Genomic DNA, 21,368 nt, shown 5'->3' on the forward strand with positions numbered 1-21,368 from the left:
AAAATGGAGATGCTGTGGGTATTGGAAAATGGCGTTTTTTTTTTAACAAAGGTTGGAATTTTTTTTTACCACTTAGATAAAAAAGAAACTAGACATGTTTGGTGTCTATGAACTAGTAATGACCTGGAGAATCATAATGGCAGGTCAGTGTTAGCATTTAGTGAACATGGTAAAAAACAACAACAAAAAACAATTGTGGGATTGCACTTTTTTTGCAATTTCATCACACTTGGAATTTTTTTTCCTATTTTCCTGTCCATGATATGTTAAAATCAATGGTGATGTTCAAAAGTACAACTCGTCCTGCAAAAAACAAGCCCTCACATGGCCATATTGATGGAAAAATAAAAAAGTTATGGCTCTGGGATGAAGGGGAGCAAAAAAATGAAAACGCAAAAACAAAACTACCTTCGAGGGTTAAGGGGTGGAGGAGGCATTTTTAAATCTTTTTAATTTTACCTTATATATAAGTCAATATACAGGAAAAAATATTTCCTAACACTTTTTCCTGTAAAATCCATTTTGCCTTCAGTTTTGTATGTTTTATTGTCAATGCATAAAAGTGGAGCAATTCTTTGACAATATTGTTCCCGGCGGTGACCAGGGAGTCAGAGATACATCCAGGCATCATCCTCATGCTATCCCCAATCCATTTTAGAGCTGTTGCTAGAGGACGGGACTTCCCTGCCATGTGGGATGTATCGCAGGCACTGTTTTGTGCTCTAGTCTCCCATTCAGGCCTAGCCACTGGGTCTGTTGTTTAGCGCCGACATTGGTCTTGCTCAGGCTCCCGTTATACGTGTGGTTACTGCTGGCTCTCCAGCTAACGTCTATGGTAACCAGCGGTATACAGAGACAGCCCCACTCTCTGGAGTCTAAGTCCAGAAATCACCTTTCTGAGCATGTCTGTGATGTGTCAGCTCCGGATTGGCCCACTAGCAACGCCCCGTCCAACTGGGAGTGCATGTTTGGGGTGGAGCCTGGTGCATAAAGGGCTTTCAGAAAAGCACATGGACATGCTAGCGTCACTTGTTTTTGGTGTATGTGTGGGTAGGTGGATTTGCTACCATTCTGTCTGTGCGTTTGGTGTGTTTAGCACCATATCAGCTACCAGTGGGACGTCAGTGTTCTGTGTCAGTATGTGTTCAGGGCTGGCCCTGAGCCATTAGAATTCCAGCACCTCCGGAGAGGAGATTGTCTGTGCGAGTTCAGGGCTGGCATCAAGCCATTAAAATTCCAGCTCCATCGGAGAGGAGGTTTGCTGCATGTTCTCGCTGACTATTTGCTATCTAATTTAGATTGTGAGCCCCATCGGGACAGCGATGATAATGTGTGCAAACTGTAAAGCCCTGCGGAATATGTTATCGCTACATAAAAATAAACATTTTTTATTTTTATCTGTTTCTGTCCCATGTGTATGCAATACTTCCCTGTGGGGTTAACAGGGTATTGCGCCACAGAGCAAGTTTAACCCATGTGTTCTTTCGCAGTTGTTTAAATGGGGTATTGCCCACTTCCTATTTTCCCTGTGCCCCTCGGCGGTTAGCTGAGCTGGTACTCACTGTCCCTGTACCCCTCAGTGGTTAGCTGAGTTGGTACTCCTCTCCCTGTGCATCTGAGTGTTATCTGGGTTTGGTTTTCTGCGTTCCATTTAAACTGAGTGGAGTTAACTCAGTGTGTTTAAGGAGGAACGTTCAGTAGTTTTTTATCCGTCTTTATTCACACTAGCAGCAGTTTACTGCACGGTGGACCCCGGGTTGCGATTGCACCTTATTTATTATTTATTTTTATGTGGTGAAATCTGTCAACCCCAACAGTTGTTTCCATACATTTCAGCGAGTTTCTAGCCTCCACAGACCTCCTGTAAGGTCTTCCAGAAATTTTTTTTAGTTTTGCTCTGACCTCCATTATACTCAATACTTGAGTTGAGTCTGTCTGAGCGTCTGACCTGCTTGATTCGATTACTGAGCACTTTAGTCCTCGACCATCACTTGCAGTTAATGATTCCTGTGCTGGTGAAGATGCAAGCTAGTTTACCTAAGTAACAATTGTCATCGCACAGAGTATTGAATGGCAAAATATACTCTTGATTTGCTTTGAGCATAATCAATAGAGATGAACGAATGTTTTGCAATTCAACTTTGCCTACTTCCCCAAAATGGAAATGTTATAATTGCTCAGAAAATACATATAGGGGAGTGAGAGAGGGAGAGAGAGAGAAAACACCATTGATCATAAGAACCTACACTCTACAGAAAAGTGAGAAATAGGATCCTACTAGCAATAAGAGCTTATACTCTACAGCCAAGAGAGAGAGGACCCTAAAAACATAAGAGCTTACTCTCATGCTGGGGCTGAGAGGAGACCCAGCATGCAGTTCAACACCAGGGAAAATATAGAAGGGTCACCTCCTAACATAAACCTGAGTCTGATCCCTGCACTCCCTATCATCCCTTGACTGGTCTTTTCCCCTTGCGCGATAACGTGCCTAAAGGTACCTTCACACTAAGCGACTTTGCAGCGAGAACGACGACGATCCGTGATGTTGCAGCGTCCTGGATAGCGATCTCGTTGAGATTGACACGCAGCAGTGATCTGGATCCTGCTGTGATATCGCTGGTTAGAGCTAGAAGTCCAGAACTTTATTTTGTCGCTGATCACCCGCTGTCATCGCTGGATCGGTGTGTGTGACACCGATCCAGCGATGTGTTCACTTGTAACCAGGGTAAATATCGCGTTACTAAGCGCAGGGCCGCGCTTAGTAACCCGATATTTACCCTGGTTACCATTGTAAAAGTAAAAAAAACCACTACATACTCACCTTCTGATGTCTGTCACGTCCCCCGCCGGCGGCTTCCCTGCACTGAATGTGTCAGCGCCGGCCGGCCGTAAAGCAGAGCACAGCGGTGACGTCACCGCTGCTGCCTGTGCTGACACATTCAGTCAGTGCAGGAAGCTCTCGGCAGCAGCGCGTAACCCTGTGGATGCCGGGGGACGTGACAGACATCAGAAGGTGAGTATGTAGTGTTTTTTTTTTACTTTTACAATGGTAACCAGGGTAAATATCGGGTTACAATGCGCGGCCCTGCACTTAGTAACCCGATGTTTACCCTGGTTACCCGGGTGCTGCAGGGGGACTTCGGCATCGTTGAAGACAGTTTCAACGATGCCAAAGTCGTTCCCCTGATCGTTGGTCACTGGAGAGAGCTGTCTGTGTGACAGCTACCCAGCGACCACACAACGACTTACCAACGATCGCATCGCTGGTCGTGATCGTTGGTAAGTCATTTAGTGTAACGGTACCTTAAGCTACAATAAGGTAACACAAGGAAGGTACAATGAACTGTGGGAAAAGACACAACAAATAACACTCCTCAGCTTCTCCAACAGGAAACTTCACTGCTGCAACAGGAATAAACACCTCAGCTTATCCAGAGACAGGATCCTTAAAAAGGTCAGTGTACATGAACTATAACCGGTAAGCAATGAAGCTAGCAGTGAGTTTATATAGTGGAAAGGAGTGGTCACAAGATGCTGCAGTGAGTACTCCATCTCCAAGTTCACAGACAGAAGAGAAAGGGTCTTTAACTATTTCAGCACCGAATGAAAATAAATCCACTCCAATTCAAGGTAAACGACAAATGGTTACTAAAGAGGACCCGTGATCTAATAAAGGTTGTAACTATCTGATCACAGATCCTCCAAGAGTCACATCAGGACGTCACACACCTGTGACTCTTACACTCTACAGCAGAGAGAGACCTAGTGACTCTGAAGATGAAAAACGACTTGACCAAACAAACTGTGCTTCACTGAGATTCTCAGATCTCTGTTGATCCAGGTACTGACCACCACTGTACAAGGTACGATAATCTGTACTAGGTAATAGCTGAAGAGCATTATGGGGAGCCCTGCACAGCAAAGCAAAATGACGTTAGCCTGCTCTCTGATGCATCAACAGCATGGAAAATTATTCCAGGCAAGCTTTGCTTTTGCGAATCATGAATCGAATTTCAACATGTTTGAATTTGCCTGAAACCACAAATTTCAATGAATTTGACTCAAACTCATCCCGCCACAGATTGAACTGCTTATCTCTGCTAATCATGTTTTAACAGAAGACGTGTGCGAGAAACAAGGGTATTTTCTGCCGTAATGACAATTGGAGTTCAAGATGTTAGTCTATGGAAGATATTAATAAGTTATAAGATGACTGGGACATTTAGAGGTATCCACTACCCCAATGATTTTCAATATACATAGGTGTAAGATTATGCATCTAGTTATAAAGGATCCATATGTACCATATTTCTGAATGAGAGTAAAACTGGCTCACTTTGTAGAGAAGAATCAGGGTATAAATAGTATGTCATGTCAACTAGCTGCAGGGTATTGCCAAGTATTAAATCCTTATTGCCATTGGATGGGATAGTACATCCGATGGCAGTACCCCCTGTTTTGATATGGGCTCTGGCGGTGAGCCCGCATCAAAGCCGGAATATGTCAGCTGTTTTGAACAGCTGACATGTGCCCGCAATAGGTGAAGGTGGAATCGCGATCCACCCGCACCTATTAACTAGTTAACTGCTGCTGTCAAACTCTAGACAGCGGCATTTAACAAGCGCTTTGGGCCATCTGGCCGGAAATGCGCGCACCGGTGACCCCCATCACGTGATCCGGGGTTATGGTGTGTCGACTTTCATGTATTCAAGGCCTGGCACCTGCACACTCCAGTACTTTGCTCTGCCCTCAACAGGGCAGACAAAGTACGCTTGAGCAAGAGCCGCAGCATGAATATAAGAAGAGGACGTCATCGTAAGAAGATGGGAGGCCCCGGACCAGACCACGACGCCCATCGGATCAGAACCGGACCGGGACCGCCCCTGGGTGAGTATAATCTAACCTCTTTTTCTCATCTTTCAGGATACATCGGGGGCTTATCTACAGCATTACAGAATGGTGGGCTTAGCTCACCTTCGATTTTGGAGGTGACAGTTTCCCTTTAAATGAACACAACCATTTCAAGCTGTAAAATGAACCTGCCATCTCCAGGAATGTTATTTATTTGCAGATCTAGTGTTTGACATATCTACCAGGCTTAATGAAAGTGCAGCTAAAAGGAGAAAATGAAGTTATATACTTCCTGCAGCTGCTAACTTTCAGTCATCAGAGTGATGCAGTCACTGCTCGCTATACAGAGGACTGTAATCACTCCCTGGAACATTAACTTTCTGCTCTACACAGACAAGCTGAACAGCAATCTACCAAATATTGTTCAGTGGTCATAGTGCATGCTCCGTAAAGTTAGCGATATCTGTAACAACTCCTTGAACCGCCACGATGCCTAGAAGTGAATGGATGCACGGAGCATACTGTATAACTTCATTATCTCCTCGTAGTGGGACTGCTTTAGTAAGCTAGAAAGACATGATTTAAACACTATTTACACTATATCTTCAATTACATAGTATATTTGGAGGTGATAGATTCTCTTTAATAAGTATTAAAAATTAAATAATATTAACTTACAGAATGGTAATGTAAATCTAAAGTAGAGAGCCTGCAGGAACTGTGGACTGCCTGTGTAGAATATACAGATTATCGACTATTTGGTCTTCTGTATGTTTGTTAAATAAAAGAATAGTGAATTAGTTATATTATTATAGTATTATTTATAGGACATCCAAACTGAAGGTGAATTTGAAATAAATGTAAAATAAAAAGTACACTAACCTTTTCAGTGCAGAAATCAACACATTTGTCCACAGACATATTTAACATAATGTTGCTCACTGGGATAGCAAGAGATATGTTGTCTGGCCGTCGGAAGCATCCACGAAATATGGCACTGCCATCTGTAATCAACAATGCAGAATAAAAAGAAAAAAAATCAGAATCAGCACTAATGCAAAGATTTGTTTTATTGTTCTTAGGAGCTTAGTGATAGGTAAAGTGTCTTAGTGATGGGTAAAACTGACCAAAATTTAGTTAACTCAGAATAATGCTTATTGAGCTGTATGTGTTTTTGCAATAATGTTTTCCCCTACTCATGCACACAGGGAGAAAGCTCAGTCAATGATTGCCAGCAGGTGGGGAGAAGCCACTGGGGAAATGCTTTTCCGACTAGTCTTCTGACTTGGTCATCATTGGCTTTTAAGTTTTCTGGACTGGGGGGCTGAAATATATTTGCTCAACTCTACCAAACAGTAAAGTTCGGGTTCTGTACCAGACACCTAGTGTCCATGCACAGACCCCGAACAAGGACTCCTCATGGAAGTCTGTGTTACTGCTCAAGTTCAGCAGCCTAAACAAAGCTTGTTGAAAGGCTGCAGCACAGCTAATCAACATGCTTTTCCTTTGTGGGCACTTACCACCCCAACACAGACATGTCATGCATTGACATGGCTGTGACAGGAAAGCAAACCATGTAAAAAAAAAACATTTTGGGGCCCCTCTATTTTTCATAATAAAGCACATGTAAAACATATCTGCTGAGTGGTCTGGGCTATCTTGGCTGATTATCATAAATAGAGTGGCCTCATTAATTTTTTTTAATTATTTAAATAAATAGTATAAAAAACACCCTATTTTTGATAACCAGCCAAGCTAAAGCAGACAGTTAGCTGCAGGTATTCTCAGGCTGGGAAAGCACATGGATATTTGGCCCTTCAAACCTACTAATAACAGCCCACAGCCTCCCCAGAAAAGGGTGAGTCCAGTAAATGTTCTAATCCTGACGCTTTGCCAGACTCTTCCTGCTTGCCTTGATGCATTGACAAGCGGGATAATAGTTTGGGATTAATGTCAGCTTTGTAATGTCCGCTGACATCAAGCACATGCTAGTAATGGGGCCACATCTATCAGACACCTTATTAACCCCTTTCTGACATTGGACGTACTATCCTGTCGAGGTGGGGTGGGCCCGTATGACCACCGATGGGATAGTACGTCATAGCAATCGGCCACGCTCACGGGGGGAGCACGGCCAATCGCGGCTGGGTGTCAGCTGCCTATCGCAGCTGACATTCGGCACTATGTGCCAGGAGCGGTCTCGGACCGCCCCCGGCACATTAACCCCGGCACACTGCGATCAAACATGATCACAGTGTGCCGGCGGTACAGGGAAGCATCGCGCAGGGAGGGGGCTCCCTGCGGGCTTCCCTGAGACGATCGGTACAAGGGAATGTACTCACCTTGTACCGAGCGTCTCCTCCCTGCAGGCCCCGGATCCAAAATGGCCACGGGGCTGCATCCAGGGCCTGCAGGGAGTACTTCCGGGTCAGGAGCAGGCTGCAGCTGCAGCTCTGTAGGCCTGCAGCGATGAGTGAGATCGCCGATCTCACAGAGTGCTATGCAAACTGTAAGATCGGCGATCTGTGATGCCCCCCCGGGACAAAGTAAAAAAAAAAATTTCCACATGTGTAAAAAAAAAAATAAAAAAATAAATTCATAAATAAAGAAAAAAAAAATATTATTCCCATAAATACATTTCTTTATCTAAAAAAAAAAAAAAACAATAAAAGTACACATATGTAGTATCGCCACGTCCGTAATGACCCAACCTATAAAACTGTCCCACTAGTTAACCCCTTCAGTGAACATCGTAAGAAAAAAAAAAAAACGAGCCAAAAAAAACGTTTTATTATCATACCGCCAAACATAAAGTGGAATAACACACGATCAAAAAGACAGATATAAATAATCATGGTACCGCTGAAAATGTAATCTTGTCCCGCAAAAAACGAGCCACCACACAGCATCAAAAGCAAAAAAATTAAAAAGTTATAGTCCTCAGAATAAAGCGATGCCAAAATAATTATTTTTTCTATAAAATAGCTTTTATCGTATAAAAGCGCCAAAACATAAAAAATGATATAAATGAGATATCGCTGTAATCGTACTGACCCGACGAATAAAACTGCTTTATCAATTTTACCAAACGCGGAACGGTATAAACGCCTCCCCCAAAAGAAATTCATGAATAGCTGGTTTTTGGTCATTCTGCCTCACAAAAATCGGAATAAAAAGTGATCAAAAACTGTCACGTGTCCGAAAAAGTTACCAATAAAAACGTCAACTCGTCCCGCAAAAAACAAGACCTCACATGACTCTGTGGACCAAAATATGGAAAAATTATAGGTCTCAAAATGTGGAGATGCAAAAACTTTTTTGCTATAAAAAAGCGTCTTTGAGTGTGTGACAGCTACCAATCATAAAAATCCGATATAAAAAATGCTATAAAAGTAAATCAAACCCCCCTCCATCACCCCCATAGTTAGGAAAAAATAATAAAATTAAAAAAATGCATTTATTTCCATTTTCCCATTAGGGCTAGGGTTAGGGTTAGGGCTAGGGTTAGGGCTAGGGTTAGGGCTAGGGTTAGGGTTGGGGCTGGGGTTAGGGTTAGGGCTAGGGTTAGGGCTAGGGTTAGGGTTAGGGTTGGGGCTGGGGTTAGGGTTAGGGTTAGGGTTAGGGTTAGGGCCAGGGTTAGGGCTAGGGTTAGGGTTGGGGCTAGGGTTAGGGCTAGGGCTAGGGTTAGGGTTGGGGCTATGGTTGGGGCTAAAGTTAGGGTTAGGGTTGGGGCTAAAGTTAGGGTTAGGGTTGGGGCTAAAGTTAGGGTTAGGGTTGGGGCTAAAGTTAGGGTTAGGGTTTGGATTACATTTACGGATGGGATTAGGGTTGGGATTAGAATTAGGGGTGTGTCAGGGTTAGGGGTGTGGTTAGGGTTACCATTGGGATTAGGGTTAGGGGTGTTGTTGGATTAGGGTTTCAGGTAGAATTGGGGAGTTTCCACTGTTCAGGCACATCAGGGGCTCTCCAAACGTGACATGGCGTCCGATCTCAATTCCAGCCAATTCTGCGTTGAAAAAGTAAAACAGTGCTCCTTCCCTTCGGAGCTCTCCCGTGCTCCCAAACAGGGGTTTATCCCAACATATGGGGTATCAGCGTACTCGGGACAAATTGGACAACAACTATTGGGGTCCAAGTTCTCCTTTTATCCTTGGGAAAATAAAAATTTGGGGGGCTAAATATAATTTTTGCGGGAAAAATAAGATTTTTTTATTTTCACGGCTCTGCGTTGTTAACTGTAGTGAAAAACTTGGGGGTTCAAAGTTCTCAAACACATCTAGATAAGTTCCTTGGGAGGTCTAGTTTCCAATATGGGGTCACTTATTGGGGTTTCTACTGTTTGGGTACATCAGGGGCTCTGCAAATGCAATGTGACCCCTGCAGACCAATCCATCTAAGTCTGCTTTCCAAATGGCGCTCCTTCCCTTCCGAGCTCTGCCATGCGCCCAAACAGTGGTTCCCCCCCACATATAGGGTATCAGCATACTCAGGATAAATTGGACCCCAAAAGTTATTGTCCAATTTGTCCTGTTACCCTTGTGAAAATACAAAACTGGGGGCTAAAAAATAATTTTTGTGAAAAAAAAAGAATTTTTATTTTCATGGCTCTGTGTTATAAACTGTAGTGAAACACTTGGGGTTCAACGTTCTCACAACACATCTAGATAAGTTCCTTGGGAGGTCTAGTTTCCAATATGGGTTCACTTGTGGGGGGTTTGTACTGTTTGGGTACATCAGGGGCTCTGCAAATGCAACGTGACGCCTGCAGACCAATCCATCTAAGTCTGTATTCCAAATGGCGCTCCTTCCCTTCCGAGCTCTGCCATGCGCCCAAACAGTGGTTACCCCCCACATGTGGGGCATCAGTGTACTCAGGATAAATTGGACAACAACTTTTTGGGTCCAATTTATCCTGTTACCCTTGTGAAATTACAAAACTGGGGGCTAAAATATCATTTTTGTGAAAAAAAAAGGAATTTTTATTTTCACGGCTCTGCGTTATAAACTGTAGTGAAACACTTGGGGGTTCAAAGCTCTCAAAACACATCTAGATAAGTTCCTTAGGGGGTCTACTTTCCAAAATGGTGTCACTTGTGGGGGGTTTTAATGTTTAGGCACATCAGGGGCTCTCCAAACGCAACATGACGTCCCATCTTAATTCCAGTCAATTTTGCATTGAAAAGTAAAATGGCGCTCCTTCACTTCTGAGCTCTGCTATGCGCCCAAACAGTGGTTTACCCCCACATATGAGGTATCGTTGTGCTCAGGACAAATTGCACAACAAATTTTGTGGTCTAATTTCTTCTCTTACCCTTGGGAAAATAAAAAATTGGGGGTGAAAAGATCATTTTTGTGAAAAAATATGATTTTTTATTTTTACGGCTCTGCACTATAAACTTCTGTGAAGCATTTGTTGGGTCAGAGTGCTCACCACACATCTAGATAAGTTCCTTAAGGGGTTCACTTTCCAAAATGGTGTCACTTGTGGGGGGCTTCAATGTTTAGGCACATCAGGGGCTCTCCAAACGCAACATGGCGTCCCATCTCAATTCCAGTCAATTTTGCATTGAAAAGTCAAATGGCGCTCCTTCCCTTCCGAGCTCTGCCATGCGCCTAAACAGTGGTTTACCCCCACATATGGGTTATCAGAGTACTCAGGACAAATTGTACAACAACTTTCGGGGTCCATTTTCTCCTTTTACCCTTGGTAAAATAAAACAAATTGGAGCTGAATTAAATTTTGTGTGAAAAAAAGTTAAATGTTCATTTTTATTTAAACATTCCAAAAATTCATGTGAAGCACCTGAAGGGTTAATAAACTTCTTGAATGTGGTTTTTAGCACCTTGAGGGGTGCAGTTTTTAGAATGGTGTCACACTTGGGTATTTTCTATCATATAGTCCCCTCAAAATGACTTCAAATGATATGTGGTCCCTAAAAAAAATGTTGTTGTAAAAATGAGAAATTGCTGGTCAACTTTTAACCCTTATAACTCCCTAACAAAAAAAAAATTTGGTTCCAAAATCATGCTGATGTAAAGTAGACATGTGGGAAATGTTACTTATTAAGTATTTTGCATGACATATTTCTGTGATTTAAGGGCATAAAAATTAAAAGTTGGAAAATTGCTAAATTTTCAAAATTTTCGCCAAATTTCCGTTTTTTTCTCAAATAAACGCAAGTTATATTGAATAAATTTTACAACTAACATGAAGTACAATATGTCTCGAGAAAACAATGTCAGAATCGCCAAGATCCATTGAAGCGTTCCAGAGTTACAACCTCATAATGGGACAGTGGTCAGAATTGTAAAAATTGGCCCGGTCATTAACGTGCAAACCACCCTTGGGGGTGAAGGGGTTAATAACCCCAAAAAGAGAAGAAAAAAAACACACACAAAATTATTTGAAAAAAAAATCCTCAACAATTTTCTTCTTTCCTTTATTTTTTTAAAAATAAATACACACCAGTCTAACATAGTCCAAATTGAGATCCCATGACTATCCCTGTCTTCTTCATCCAGTCTATGGAGTTCCATTCAGAGAACACAGCTCCATAAACTGGAGCAGCAGCCACTGCCACACCCGGCTGCTGTGAACTGAGGTGACATCAGAAAGACATTAATGGATATGCCATTTCTGGGGCGTCTGCGAACTGGTCTTATTAGGCTGATAAGAGGCCAATATCCATGGCCCTTCCCAGCATAATAAGACCAGATGAAAGCTGTCTGCTGTCCCATGGCTGGTTATTAAAAAGAATTCAGTCAGCTCGCTACACCACTGTCGAACCAAGACAAGTGTGAGGATGTTGTGGTTTGGATGGCAGACAAAGGCTCCAGTGTGTTGACAAGCACCACCACCAAGTCTTCCACATGATCGAGCTTCATTAGCCAAGAGTATGGGCCTGAAAATCCTCAACCTGGTCCTCTTTCCTCACCCCATCAAGAGTCGCAGGAGACATATGACCCCACTGGCCACTCCGAGGAACTGTTTACAGTTCCTTGCAATTCTTCTGGCCTGTCAATGTTCACCGCACCGTTAAAGAGGGTCATGAGGTCATGGAGTGCACTGATGAACAAACATTTTAGCACCCATGGGCAGGAGAAAGCAATGTTGGGGAAGGTAAATTCATGTCTGAAAAGGTGGAGGATAATCATGATGCACAGTTGCCATCAGGTCAGCCTAAAATCGCAAATCAGAAGGAGAATCATATTGATGAAATGGAAGACGACATTGTCGATGATGAGGCCACTGATCCAACCTGGCATGGTGGCATGCCTAGTGATCACAGCAGTGCAGAGAAGGATGAATCCGTAGCATGAAAACAGGCAAGAAGCGGTAGTAGTTTGACCAGATGAAGAACTCGGTCAACTGTTCCACAGAGTTCCTCCCCACTTGGCTAGACAACAGGCCAAGGGTACACTGTTCCCCTGTATGGCAGTTTTTTCTGATTGTCATTCAGACAAAACAACTGTAATGTGCAGCATATGCTATACCAAGCTGAGAAGGGGCAAGATCACTGCCAACCTGAGCACCACCAGCAAGCTAAATCACATGACAGCCAAGCACCCCATGTAGGTGGATGGAATGCCTGGGTACAAAATCTGTGTCTGAGCATTACAGCCTTCCCAATCTTCTGTCCATGAATCAGGCGCTGATGCCTCCTGCCCACAATCTGTGGTTGCACAGACACAAAAGTCAGCAGCCACGTCCTGTTCATTGTCCCAGCACAATGTTCAGTTGTCCCTGCCCCAGACATTTCACAGGAAGCAGAAATATCTATCCATCCTCAGGCTCAAATGCTAAACACCCACATTTCCAGATTGCTAGCCATTGAAATGTTGCCTTTTCAGATTGTGGAAACAGAGTCTTTCCAGCGGTGGCACCCCCACAGTACTCGATTCCTGACAGCCACTATTTTTCAAGATGTGCCATCCCTGCATTACATAAGCACATGTTATACAATATCAGCCATGCTCTGGCCAATGTAGTCACAAGGAACGCCCACCTAAGCAGAGACACGTGGATATCTTCTTGTGGACAGCTACACTATATTTCCATGACAGCACACTGGGTGAAGCTGGGGGAGTCTGGGACAGAGTCAGAGGATGGGACATCACACACCTAACCAACACCAAAATTGTGGGCCCAACTTCCATCAGGGTTTCAGTCTCCTCGTATTCCAGTTCCTGTCTATCCTCCTCCTCCTTCTCTTCATCCGCAGTGGAACAAGCCTCTCCATGAATCCCCAGCTGGGAGGTCTGCATCACTGCCTTGGTGAAGCAGCAGTACGCTCTGCTGAAGAACATCTGTTTTAGGTAATAAAACTCACAATGCAGCAGAGCTATTGAAAGGCATAAAAGATCAGACCAATCAGTGACTCTCCCCACTGAACCTCCAACCAGTTCTGTTGTGTGCGATAATGGGGCGTAACTTGGTGGTGGCTTTAAAGCTTGTCAAGCTGGTACATGTTTAATGCACGGCCCACGTGATGAACTTGGCTGTACAGAGGGGACTCCCAATCCCAGCTTCATGCCTGTACAGCATGGATGGCCTGAAGAGGAGGGGGTGATACGTTGCGAGGAGGAGAGGATGGTTAATGTTTATCCTGGTGGGACACTGTACGTTTGACTCTTTCTAGTCTGCCACACATGGCACAGTTCATGTCCAGATGCCTTTCCCAACACTCTCGCGTGAAAGATATTTTGTGTACCATGAAATACTGGCTGTTCCTTCTCTCATGTCAGAGGCAGATGTGCCATTTTCAGTGCATGCTACCGAGAGGGCCGTTGTGGAAGACTTACTGAAAAGATTACCCTTAGACAACACTGCTGGCAGAGGTATTGGCTCTTTTCACCCACAAGGATTACAAGGAAGAGACACATACACCAGGTGCAACTCAGTGGGGTGAAATGTCCACCAACTGGGCCATTTTCATGAGACCGTTACATCAGCGAGTGATATCTGTAGGTGTAACTATGATGAGGAGGGAGAAATTGACCAATATGGTGAAGGAGTAAAGTGACCTTACCAGCGTCCTTCCTTATTCTTCAGTGCCCTTTAACTAATGGTTGTCCAAGCTGCACACTTAGCCGAACCTCTCCTTATATGCTTTAAAGGTAATGCCATCCCATGCTGCAAGTGTGTTGTGTGAGTGGGTTTTTAGTTTGGCTGTTGCAATCATAACAGATAGATGCACACACTTTTCACAAACCATCACATCATCAAGGGATATCTGTGGGTGTAACTATGATGAGAAAGGAGATGTTGACCAAGATGCTGAAGGAGTACTTAAGTCATCATACCAGCATCCTTCCTGATTCTTCAGTGGCCTTTAACTATTGGTTGTCCAAGCTGCACACGTAGCCGAACCTCTCCTTATATGCCTCGAAGGTAATTCCATCCCATGCCGCAAGTGTGTTGTGTGAGTGGGTTTTTAGTTTGGCAGGTGCAATTATAACGGATAGGTGCACACACCTGTTAATGGAAAATGCAGACAGGCTGACTCTTCTAAAATTGAACAAGAGCTGGATTTCCTACGACTTTGTAAGTCCTACGGATGACAGCAACCTAACATAAATGCAGCCCAAATGTTATTTTTTGGAAGTTGTCTTAATGTCCATGCCTTACCATCCAAACCCATTTTGCTCAAGAAATCACGTTCTACTCCTCTTGCTTCCGCAAAAAGTATTTAGTGGTCATATATGTTTACCGCTAGGGTTGAGCGACCTTTAGTTTTTTAGGGTCGAGTCGGGTTTTGTGAAACCCGACTGTCTTAAAAGTCGAGTCGAGTGAAATCGGCCGACCACCGTGAAAAGTCGGGTTTCGGCCGAAACACGAAACCCAATGAAGAATTTTTTTTTTTCCTCCTCCTCCTCCTCCTCCTCCTCCGTCCCAGCACAGAAAATTTCGTATTGCACATTCCAAATCCCTACTGCGCACAAGCGATAACATGACGATAGGCGTTCACTCCCCTAAGACCTATGTCATCACTCTGCCCACGCTCATTCATTGGCTGAAAAAATGGCGCTAAACGCGTCATACGAAATGCGACTTTAGCGCCAAGATCGCGTACCGCATGGCCGACCCCGCACAGGGATCGGGTCGGGTTTCATGAGACGCCGACTTTGCCAAAAGTCGGCGACTTATGAAAATGAACGACCCGTTTCGCTCAACCCTATTTACCGCACGTGGATAATGTTTTTAAATTTTTTAAAACCTCTGCACACTGTGCAATAGTGACACTTGTACTGTCTATATCTACCTATTCTAATAACTGCAAAATGCATTTGGAGGCCCCCATCACGGTCTCTCTCAGCATGTATGAAACAGACCTCTTGTCTAATTTTTTGAAAACTTTGTACATTGTGTAATGGTGAAACTTGTACTCCCTATCTCGCTATATATTCTGTTATTAAATTTGTTTTTATTGTGTTGCCCTTCTTATGGTTGATTTTTGGGTCTGCACTTGGACATTGTGGAACATTAATGCATTAATATGCTCCACACACTTCATCAGATTTCAGCCTTACACAGAATAAGACTCGTAGAGTTTTATAGGTCCATTCACACATACATGAAAATCATGAGATCTGTGGAAGTCAGAGAATTTTCTGTTCTGATCCGATTTTGAGGCTCAGAATAGGACATGCTCAATGCGTCTGCAAAAGCGGGCAGCACACAGACACTGCACACAGATACAGGGATGTAGCCTTATTATGTATAGCACAGTCCCTTAATATATAGTGTACTAACTTATTATGTATAGCACAGTCCCTTGGTATATAGTGTACTCACTTATTATGTATAGCACAGTTCCTTAGCATATAGTGTACTCACTTATTATTCATAACACCGTCATTACACAGTTTCCTCTTTTATTATGAATAACACCTTCCCATATTACAAACCATCCTCTTTAGTTATATATGGTGCCATCCCTTATCATATAGTTTTCTCTGCTGTTATGCACACTCCTGTCTCTTACATAGTGCATTCTTGTTATTTTTGTCAAAAACAAAATAGAAATGGGGCGGCACTGACTATATGAGGAACTGTCCAGACTGTAATATTGGTGCCTTTGACATATCCCAGCGGGTAAAACAACTCTCTAATCTAGACTTCAGGTGCTCCTCTGAAAAAAGATGTATATATGCAATGTCTGTGTGTAAGAAAATTGAGGGCACTCACCGGTCTTCACTAGATTAAGTCCTTTATTAATAAAATGTGTCACACGAATTCATGGCCGGAGTCAATGGAGCCGAAGCTCATGTGAGCAGGGGAGATTGCAGACGACGGCCGTTTCGTGTTGTGCCTGCGCTTCTACGGGTCCCGTAGAAGCGCAGGCACAGCACGAAACGGCCGTCATCTGCAATCTCCCCTGCTCACATGAGCTTCGGCTCCATTGACTCCGGCCATGAATTCGTGTGACACTTGTTATTTTTGTTATTCACAATGCCCTCTTTTATTACATAGTGCCCTCTCTTGTTAGATATAAAATGACTGCTGATGGAAGAGCCAGTGACCAGACGACCAGTACATCAGCTCCTCCATTAAAAAATAAGCTTTCCAATGCTCCATCAACCATCACTGCATTATACATTTAACAAGAAAGGATGGTATGCAATAAAGACAATGCTCTATATAATCCGATATGTAAGGGACGGTGCTGTACATAACAAGAGAGGGCACTGTGTAATAAGGTAATAAGGGATGGCAATATACATAATAAAGGAAACTATGCAATATACATATACATGTATGTGTGTGTGTGTGTGTGTGTGTGGCTGTCAAGAGTATTAAATGGTCAAACAAGTTACAGAACTTAGTTAACCCCTTAATCCCATATGACGTACTATACCGTCGAGGTGGGGTGGGCCTTAATTCCCGGTGACGGGATAGTACGTCATACGCGATCGGCCACGCTCACGGGGGGAGCGCGGCCGATCGCGGCCGGGTGTCGGCTGCATATCGCAGCTGACATCCGGCACTATGTGCCAGGAGCGGTCACGGACCGCCCCCGGCACATTAACCCCCGGCACACCGCGATCAAACATGATCGCGGTGTACCGGCGGTACAGGGAAGCATCGCGCAGGGAGGGGGCTCCCTGCGGGCTTCCCTGAGACGATCGGTACAAGGTGATGTACTCACCTCGTACCGAACGTCTTCTCCCTGCAGGCCCCGGATCCAAAATGGCCGAGGGGCTGTATCCGGGTCCTGCAGGGAGCACTTCCGGGTCGGAGCAGGCTGCAGATGAAAGCTGCAGCCTGCTCCGATGAAAGTATGATCGCAGATCTGATAGAGTGCTGTGCACACTATCAGATCTGCGATCTGTGATGTCCCCCCCTGGGACAAAGTAAAAAAGTAAAAAAAAAAATTTCCACATGTGTAAAAAAAAAAAATAATAATTCCTAAATAAATAATAATAAAAAAAAAAAATATTATTCCCATAAATACATTTCTTTATCTAAAAAAAACAAACAAAAACAATAAAAGTACACATATTTAGTATCGCCGCGTCCGTAACGACCCAACCTATAAAACTGGCCCACTAGTTAACCCCTTCAGTAAACACCGTAAGAAAAAAAAAAAAAAAAAACGAGGCAAAAAACAACGCTTTATTACCATACTGCCGAACAAAAAGTGGAATAACACGCGATCAAAAAGACGGATATAAATAACCATGTTACCGCTGAAAACGTCATCTTGTCCCGCAAAAAACGAGCCGCCATACAGCATCATCAGCAAAAAAATAAAAAAGTTATAGTCCTCAGAATAAAGCGATGCCAAAATAATTATTTTTTCTATAAAATAGTTTTTATCGTATAAAAGCGTCAAAACATAAAAAAATGATATAAATGAGGTATCGCTGTAATCGTACTGACCCGACGAATAAAACTGCTTTATCAATTTTACCAAGCGCAGAACGGTATAAACGCCTCTCCCAAAAGAAATTCATGAATAGCTGGTTTTTGGTTATTCTGCCTCACAAAAATCGGAATAAAAAGTGATAAAAAATGGTCACGTGTCCGAAAATGTTACCAATAAAAACGTCAACTCGTCCCGCAAAAAACAAGACCTCACATGACTCTGTGGACCAAAATGTGGAAAAATTATAGGTCTCAAAATGTGGAGACGCAAAAACTTTTTTGCTATAAAAAGCGTCTTTTAGTCTGGTTTCACACTTGCGTTTTTATCTGCATGCGTTTTTTTAAAAAACCGCATGTGTGAAAAAATGCATGTAAACGCGGTAAAACGCATGCGTTTTTATAGAAAAACACAAGAAAACAAGAAAAAAACAAAAACCCCTAACCCTACCCCTAACCCTACCCCTAACCTGAAATACGTGGCACTGAAATACGTGGCACTGAAATATACGTTTATATACGTATATACGTATATAAGTGCCACGATATTTCAGTGGCCACATATATAAGTGCCACGTATTTAAGTGCCACGTATTTAAGTGCCACGTATTTACGTGCCACGTATTTACGTGCCACGTATTTACGTGCCACGTATTTTTCAGTGCCTGAAATACGTGGCACTGAAATACGTGGCACTGAAATATCGTGGCACTGAAATATCGTGGCACTGAAGTATTTACGTGCCACGTATTTTTCAGTGCCTGAAATACGTGGCACTGAAATACGTGGCACTGAAATACGTGGCACTGAAATATTGTGGCACTGAAATATCGTGGCACTTAAATACGTGGCACTTAAATACGTGGCACTTAAATACGTGGCACTTACACTCACTGGCCACTTTATTAGGTACACCTGTCCAACTTCTTGTTAACACTTAATTTCTAATCAGCCAATCACATGGCGGCAACTCAGTGCATTTAGGCATGTAGACATGGTCAAGACAATCTCCTGCAGTTCAAACCGAGCATCAGTATGGGGAAGAAAGGTGATTTGAGTGCCTTTGAACGTGGCATGGTTGTTGGTGCCAGAAGGGCTGGTCTGAGTATTTCAGAAACTGCTGATCTACTGGGATTTTCACGCACAACCATCTCTAGGGTTTACAGAGAATGGTCCGAAAAAGAAAAAAAAATCCAGTGAGCGGCAGTTCTGTGGGCGGAAATGCCTTGTTGATGCCAGAGGTCAGAGGAGAATGGGCAGACTGGTTCGAGCTGACAGAAAGGCAACAGTGACTCAAATCGCCACCCGTTACAACCAAGGTAGGCCTAAGAGCATCTCTGAACGCACAGTGCGTCGAACTTTGAGGCAGATGGGCTACAGCAGCAGAAGACCACACCGGGTACCACTCCTTTCAGCTAAGAACAGGAAACTGAGGCTACAATTTGCACAAGCTCATCGAAATTGGACAGTAGAAGATTGGAAAAACGTTGCTTGGTCTGATGAGTCTCGATTTCTGCTGCGACATTCGGATGGTAGGGTCAGAATTTGGCGTAAACAACATGAAAGCATGGATCCATCCTGCCTTGTATGGAGCATCTTTGGGATGTGCAGCCGACAAATCTGCGGCAACTGTGTGATGCCATCATGTCAATATGGACCAAAATCTCTGAGGAATGCTTCCAGCACCTTGTTGAATCTATGCCACGAAGAATTGAGGCAGTTCTGAAGGCAAAAGGGGTCCAACCCGTTACTAGCATGGTGTACCTAATAAAGTGGCCAGTGAGTGTATATACGTGGCACTTATATACGTGGCACTTATATACGTGGCACTTATATACGTGGCACTTATGACTGTCAGAAAATGTTCAGTAAACGGTTAGGGGTAGGGTTTCAGGTAGAATTGGGGAGTTTCCACTGTTCAGGCACATCAGGGGCTCTCCAAACGCGACATGGCGTCCAATCTCAATTCCAGCCAATTCTGCGTTGAAAAAGTAAAACAGTGCTCCTTCCCTTCCGAGCTCTCCCGTGCGTCCAAAAAGGGGTTTACCCCAACATATGGGGTATCAGCGTACTAGGGACAAATTGAACAACAACTTCTGGGGTCCAAGTTCTCTTGTTATCCTTGGGAAAATAAAAATTTGGGGGGCTAAAAATCATTTTTGTGGGAAAAAAAATATGTTTTATTTTCATGGCTCTGCGTTGTAAACTGTAGTGAAACACTTGGGGGTTCAAAGTTCTCACAACACATCTAGATAAGTTCCTTGGGAGGTCTAGTTTCCAATATGGGGTCACTTGTGGGGGGTTTGTACTATTTGGGTACATCAGGGGCTCTGCAAATGCAACGTGACGCCTGCAGACCAATCCATTTAAGTCTGCATTCCAAATGGCGCTCCTTCCCTTCCGAGCTCTGTCATGCGCCCAAACAGTGGTTCCCCCCCACATAGGGGGTATCAGCGTACTCAGGACAAATTGGACAACAACTTTTAGGGTCCAATTTATCCTGATACCCTTGTGAAAATACAAAACTGGGGGCTAAAAAATCATTTTTGTGAAAAAGAAAAATAATTGTTATTTTCACGGCTCTGCGTTATAAACTGTAGTGAAACACTTGGGGGTTCAAAGTTCTCACAACACATCTAGATAAGTTCCTTGGGGGGTCTAGTTTCCAATATGGGGTCACTTGTGGGGGGTTTGTACTGTTTGGGTACATCAGGGGCTCTGCAAATGCAACGTGACGCCTGCAGACCAATCCATTTAAGTCTGCATTCCAAATGGCGCTCCTTCCCTTCCGAGCTCTGTCATGCGCCCAAACAGTGGTCCCTCCCCACAAATGGGGTATCAGCGTACTCCAGACAAATTGGACAACAACTTTTGGGGTCCAATTTATCCTGATACCCTTGTGAAAATACAAAACTGGGGGCTAAAAAATCATTTTTGTGAAAAAAAAAATAATTTTTATTTTCACGGCTCTGCGTTATAAACTGTAGTGAAACACTTGGGGGTTCAAAGCTCTCAAAACAAATCTAGATAAGTTCCTTAGGGGGTCTACTTTCCAAAATGGTGTCACTTGTGGGGGGGTTTAATGTTTAGGCACATCAGGGGCTCTCCAAACGCAACATGGCATCCCATCTTAATTCCAGTCAATTTTGCATTGAAAAGTAAAATAGCGCTTCTTCCCTTCTGAGCTCTGCTATGCGCCCAAACAATGGTTTACACCCACATATGGGGTATCGTCGTACTCAGGACAAATTGCACAACAACTTTTGTGGTCTAATTTCTTCTCTTACCCTTGGGGAAATAAAAAATGGGGGTGAAAAGATCATTTTTGTGAAAAAATATGATTTTTTATTTTTACGGCTCTGCATTATAAACTTCTGTGAAGCACTTGTTGGGTCAAAGTGCTCAACACTAGTGTTGAGCGATACCGTCCGATACTTGAAAGTATCGGTATCGGAAAGTATCGGCCGATACCGGCAAAGTATCGGATCCAATCCGATACCGATACCAATACAAGTCAATGGGACTCAAGTATCGGACGGTATTCCTGATGGTTCCCAGGGTCTGAAGGAGAGGAAACTCTCCTTCAGGCCCTGGGATCCATATAAATGTGTAAAAGAAAGAATTAAAATAAAAAATATCGCTATACTCACCT

General features: G+C 43.5%; 1 protein-coding gene across 2 annotated transcripts in view; it reads right to left on the reverse strand.

Moving 5' to 3' along the window:
- Positions 1–21,368, reverse strand: part of WSCD2 (WSC domain containing 2) — a 799,558-nt gene that overhangs the window by 219,256 nt on the left and 558,934 nt on the right. For both annotated transcript variants that reach the window (XM_077292392.1, XM_077292385.1), the window contains one exon: positions 5,734–5,855. In XM_077292392.1, the coding sequence (XP_077148507.1) occupies positions 5,734–5,855 (122 nt within the window). The remainder of the gene's footprint in view (positions 1–5,733; positions 5,856–21,368) is intronic.

Source organism: Ranitomeya variabilis, chromosome 1 (assembly GCF_051348905.1).
Source record: "Ranitomeya variabilis isolate aRanVar5 chromosome 1, aRanVar5.hap1, whole genome shotgun sequence".
Taxonomy (NCBI): domain Eukaryota; kingdom Metazoa; phylum Chordata; class Amphibia; order Anura; family Dendrobatidae; genus Ranitomeya; species Ranitomeya variabilis.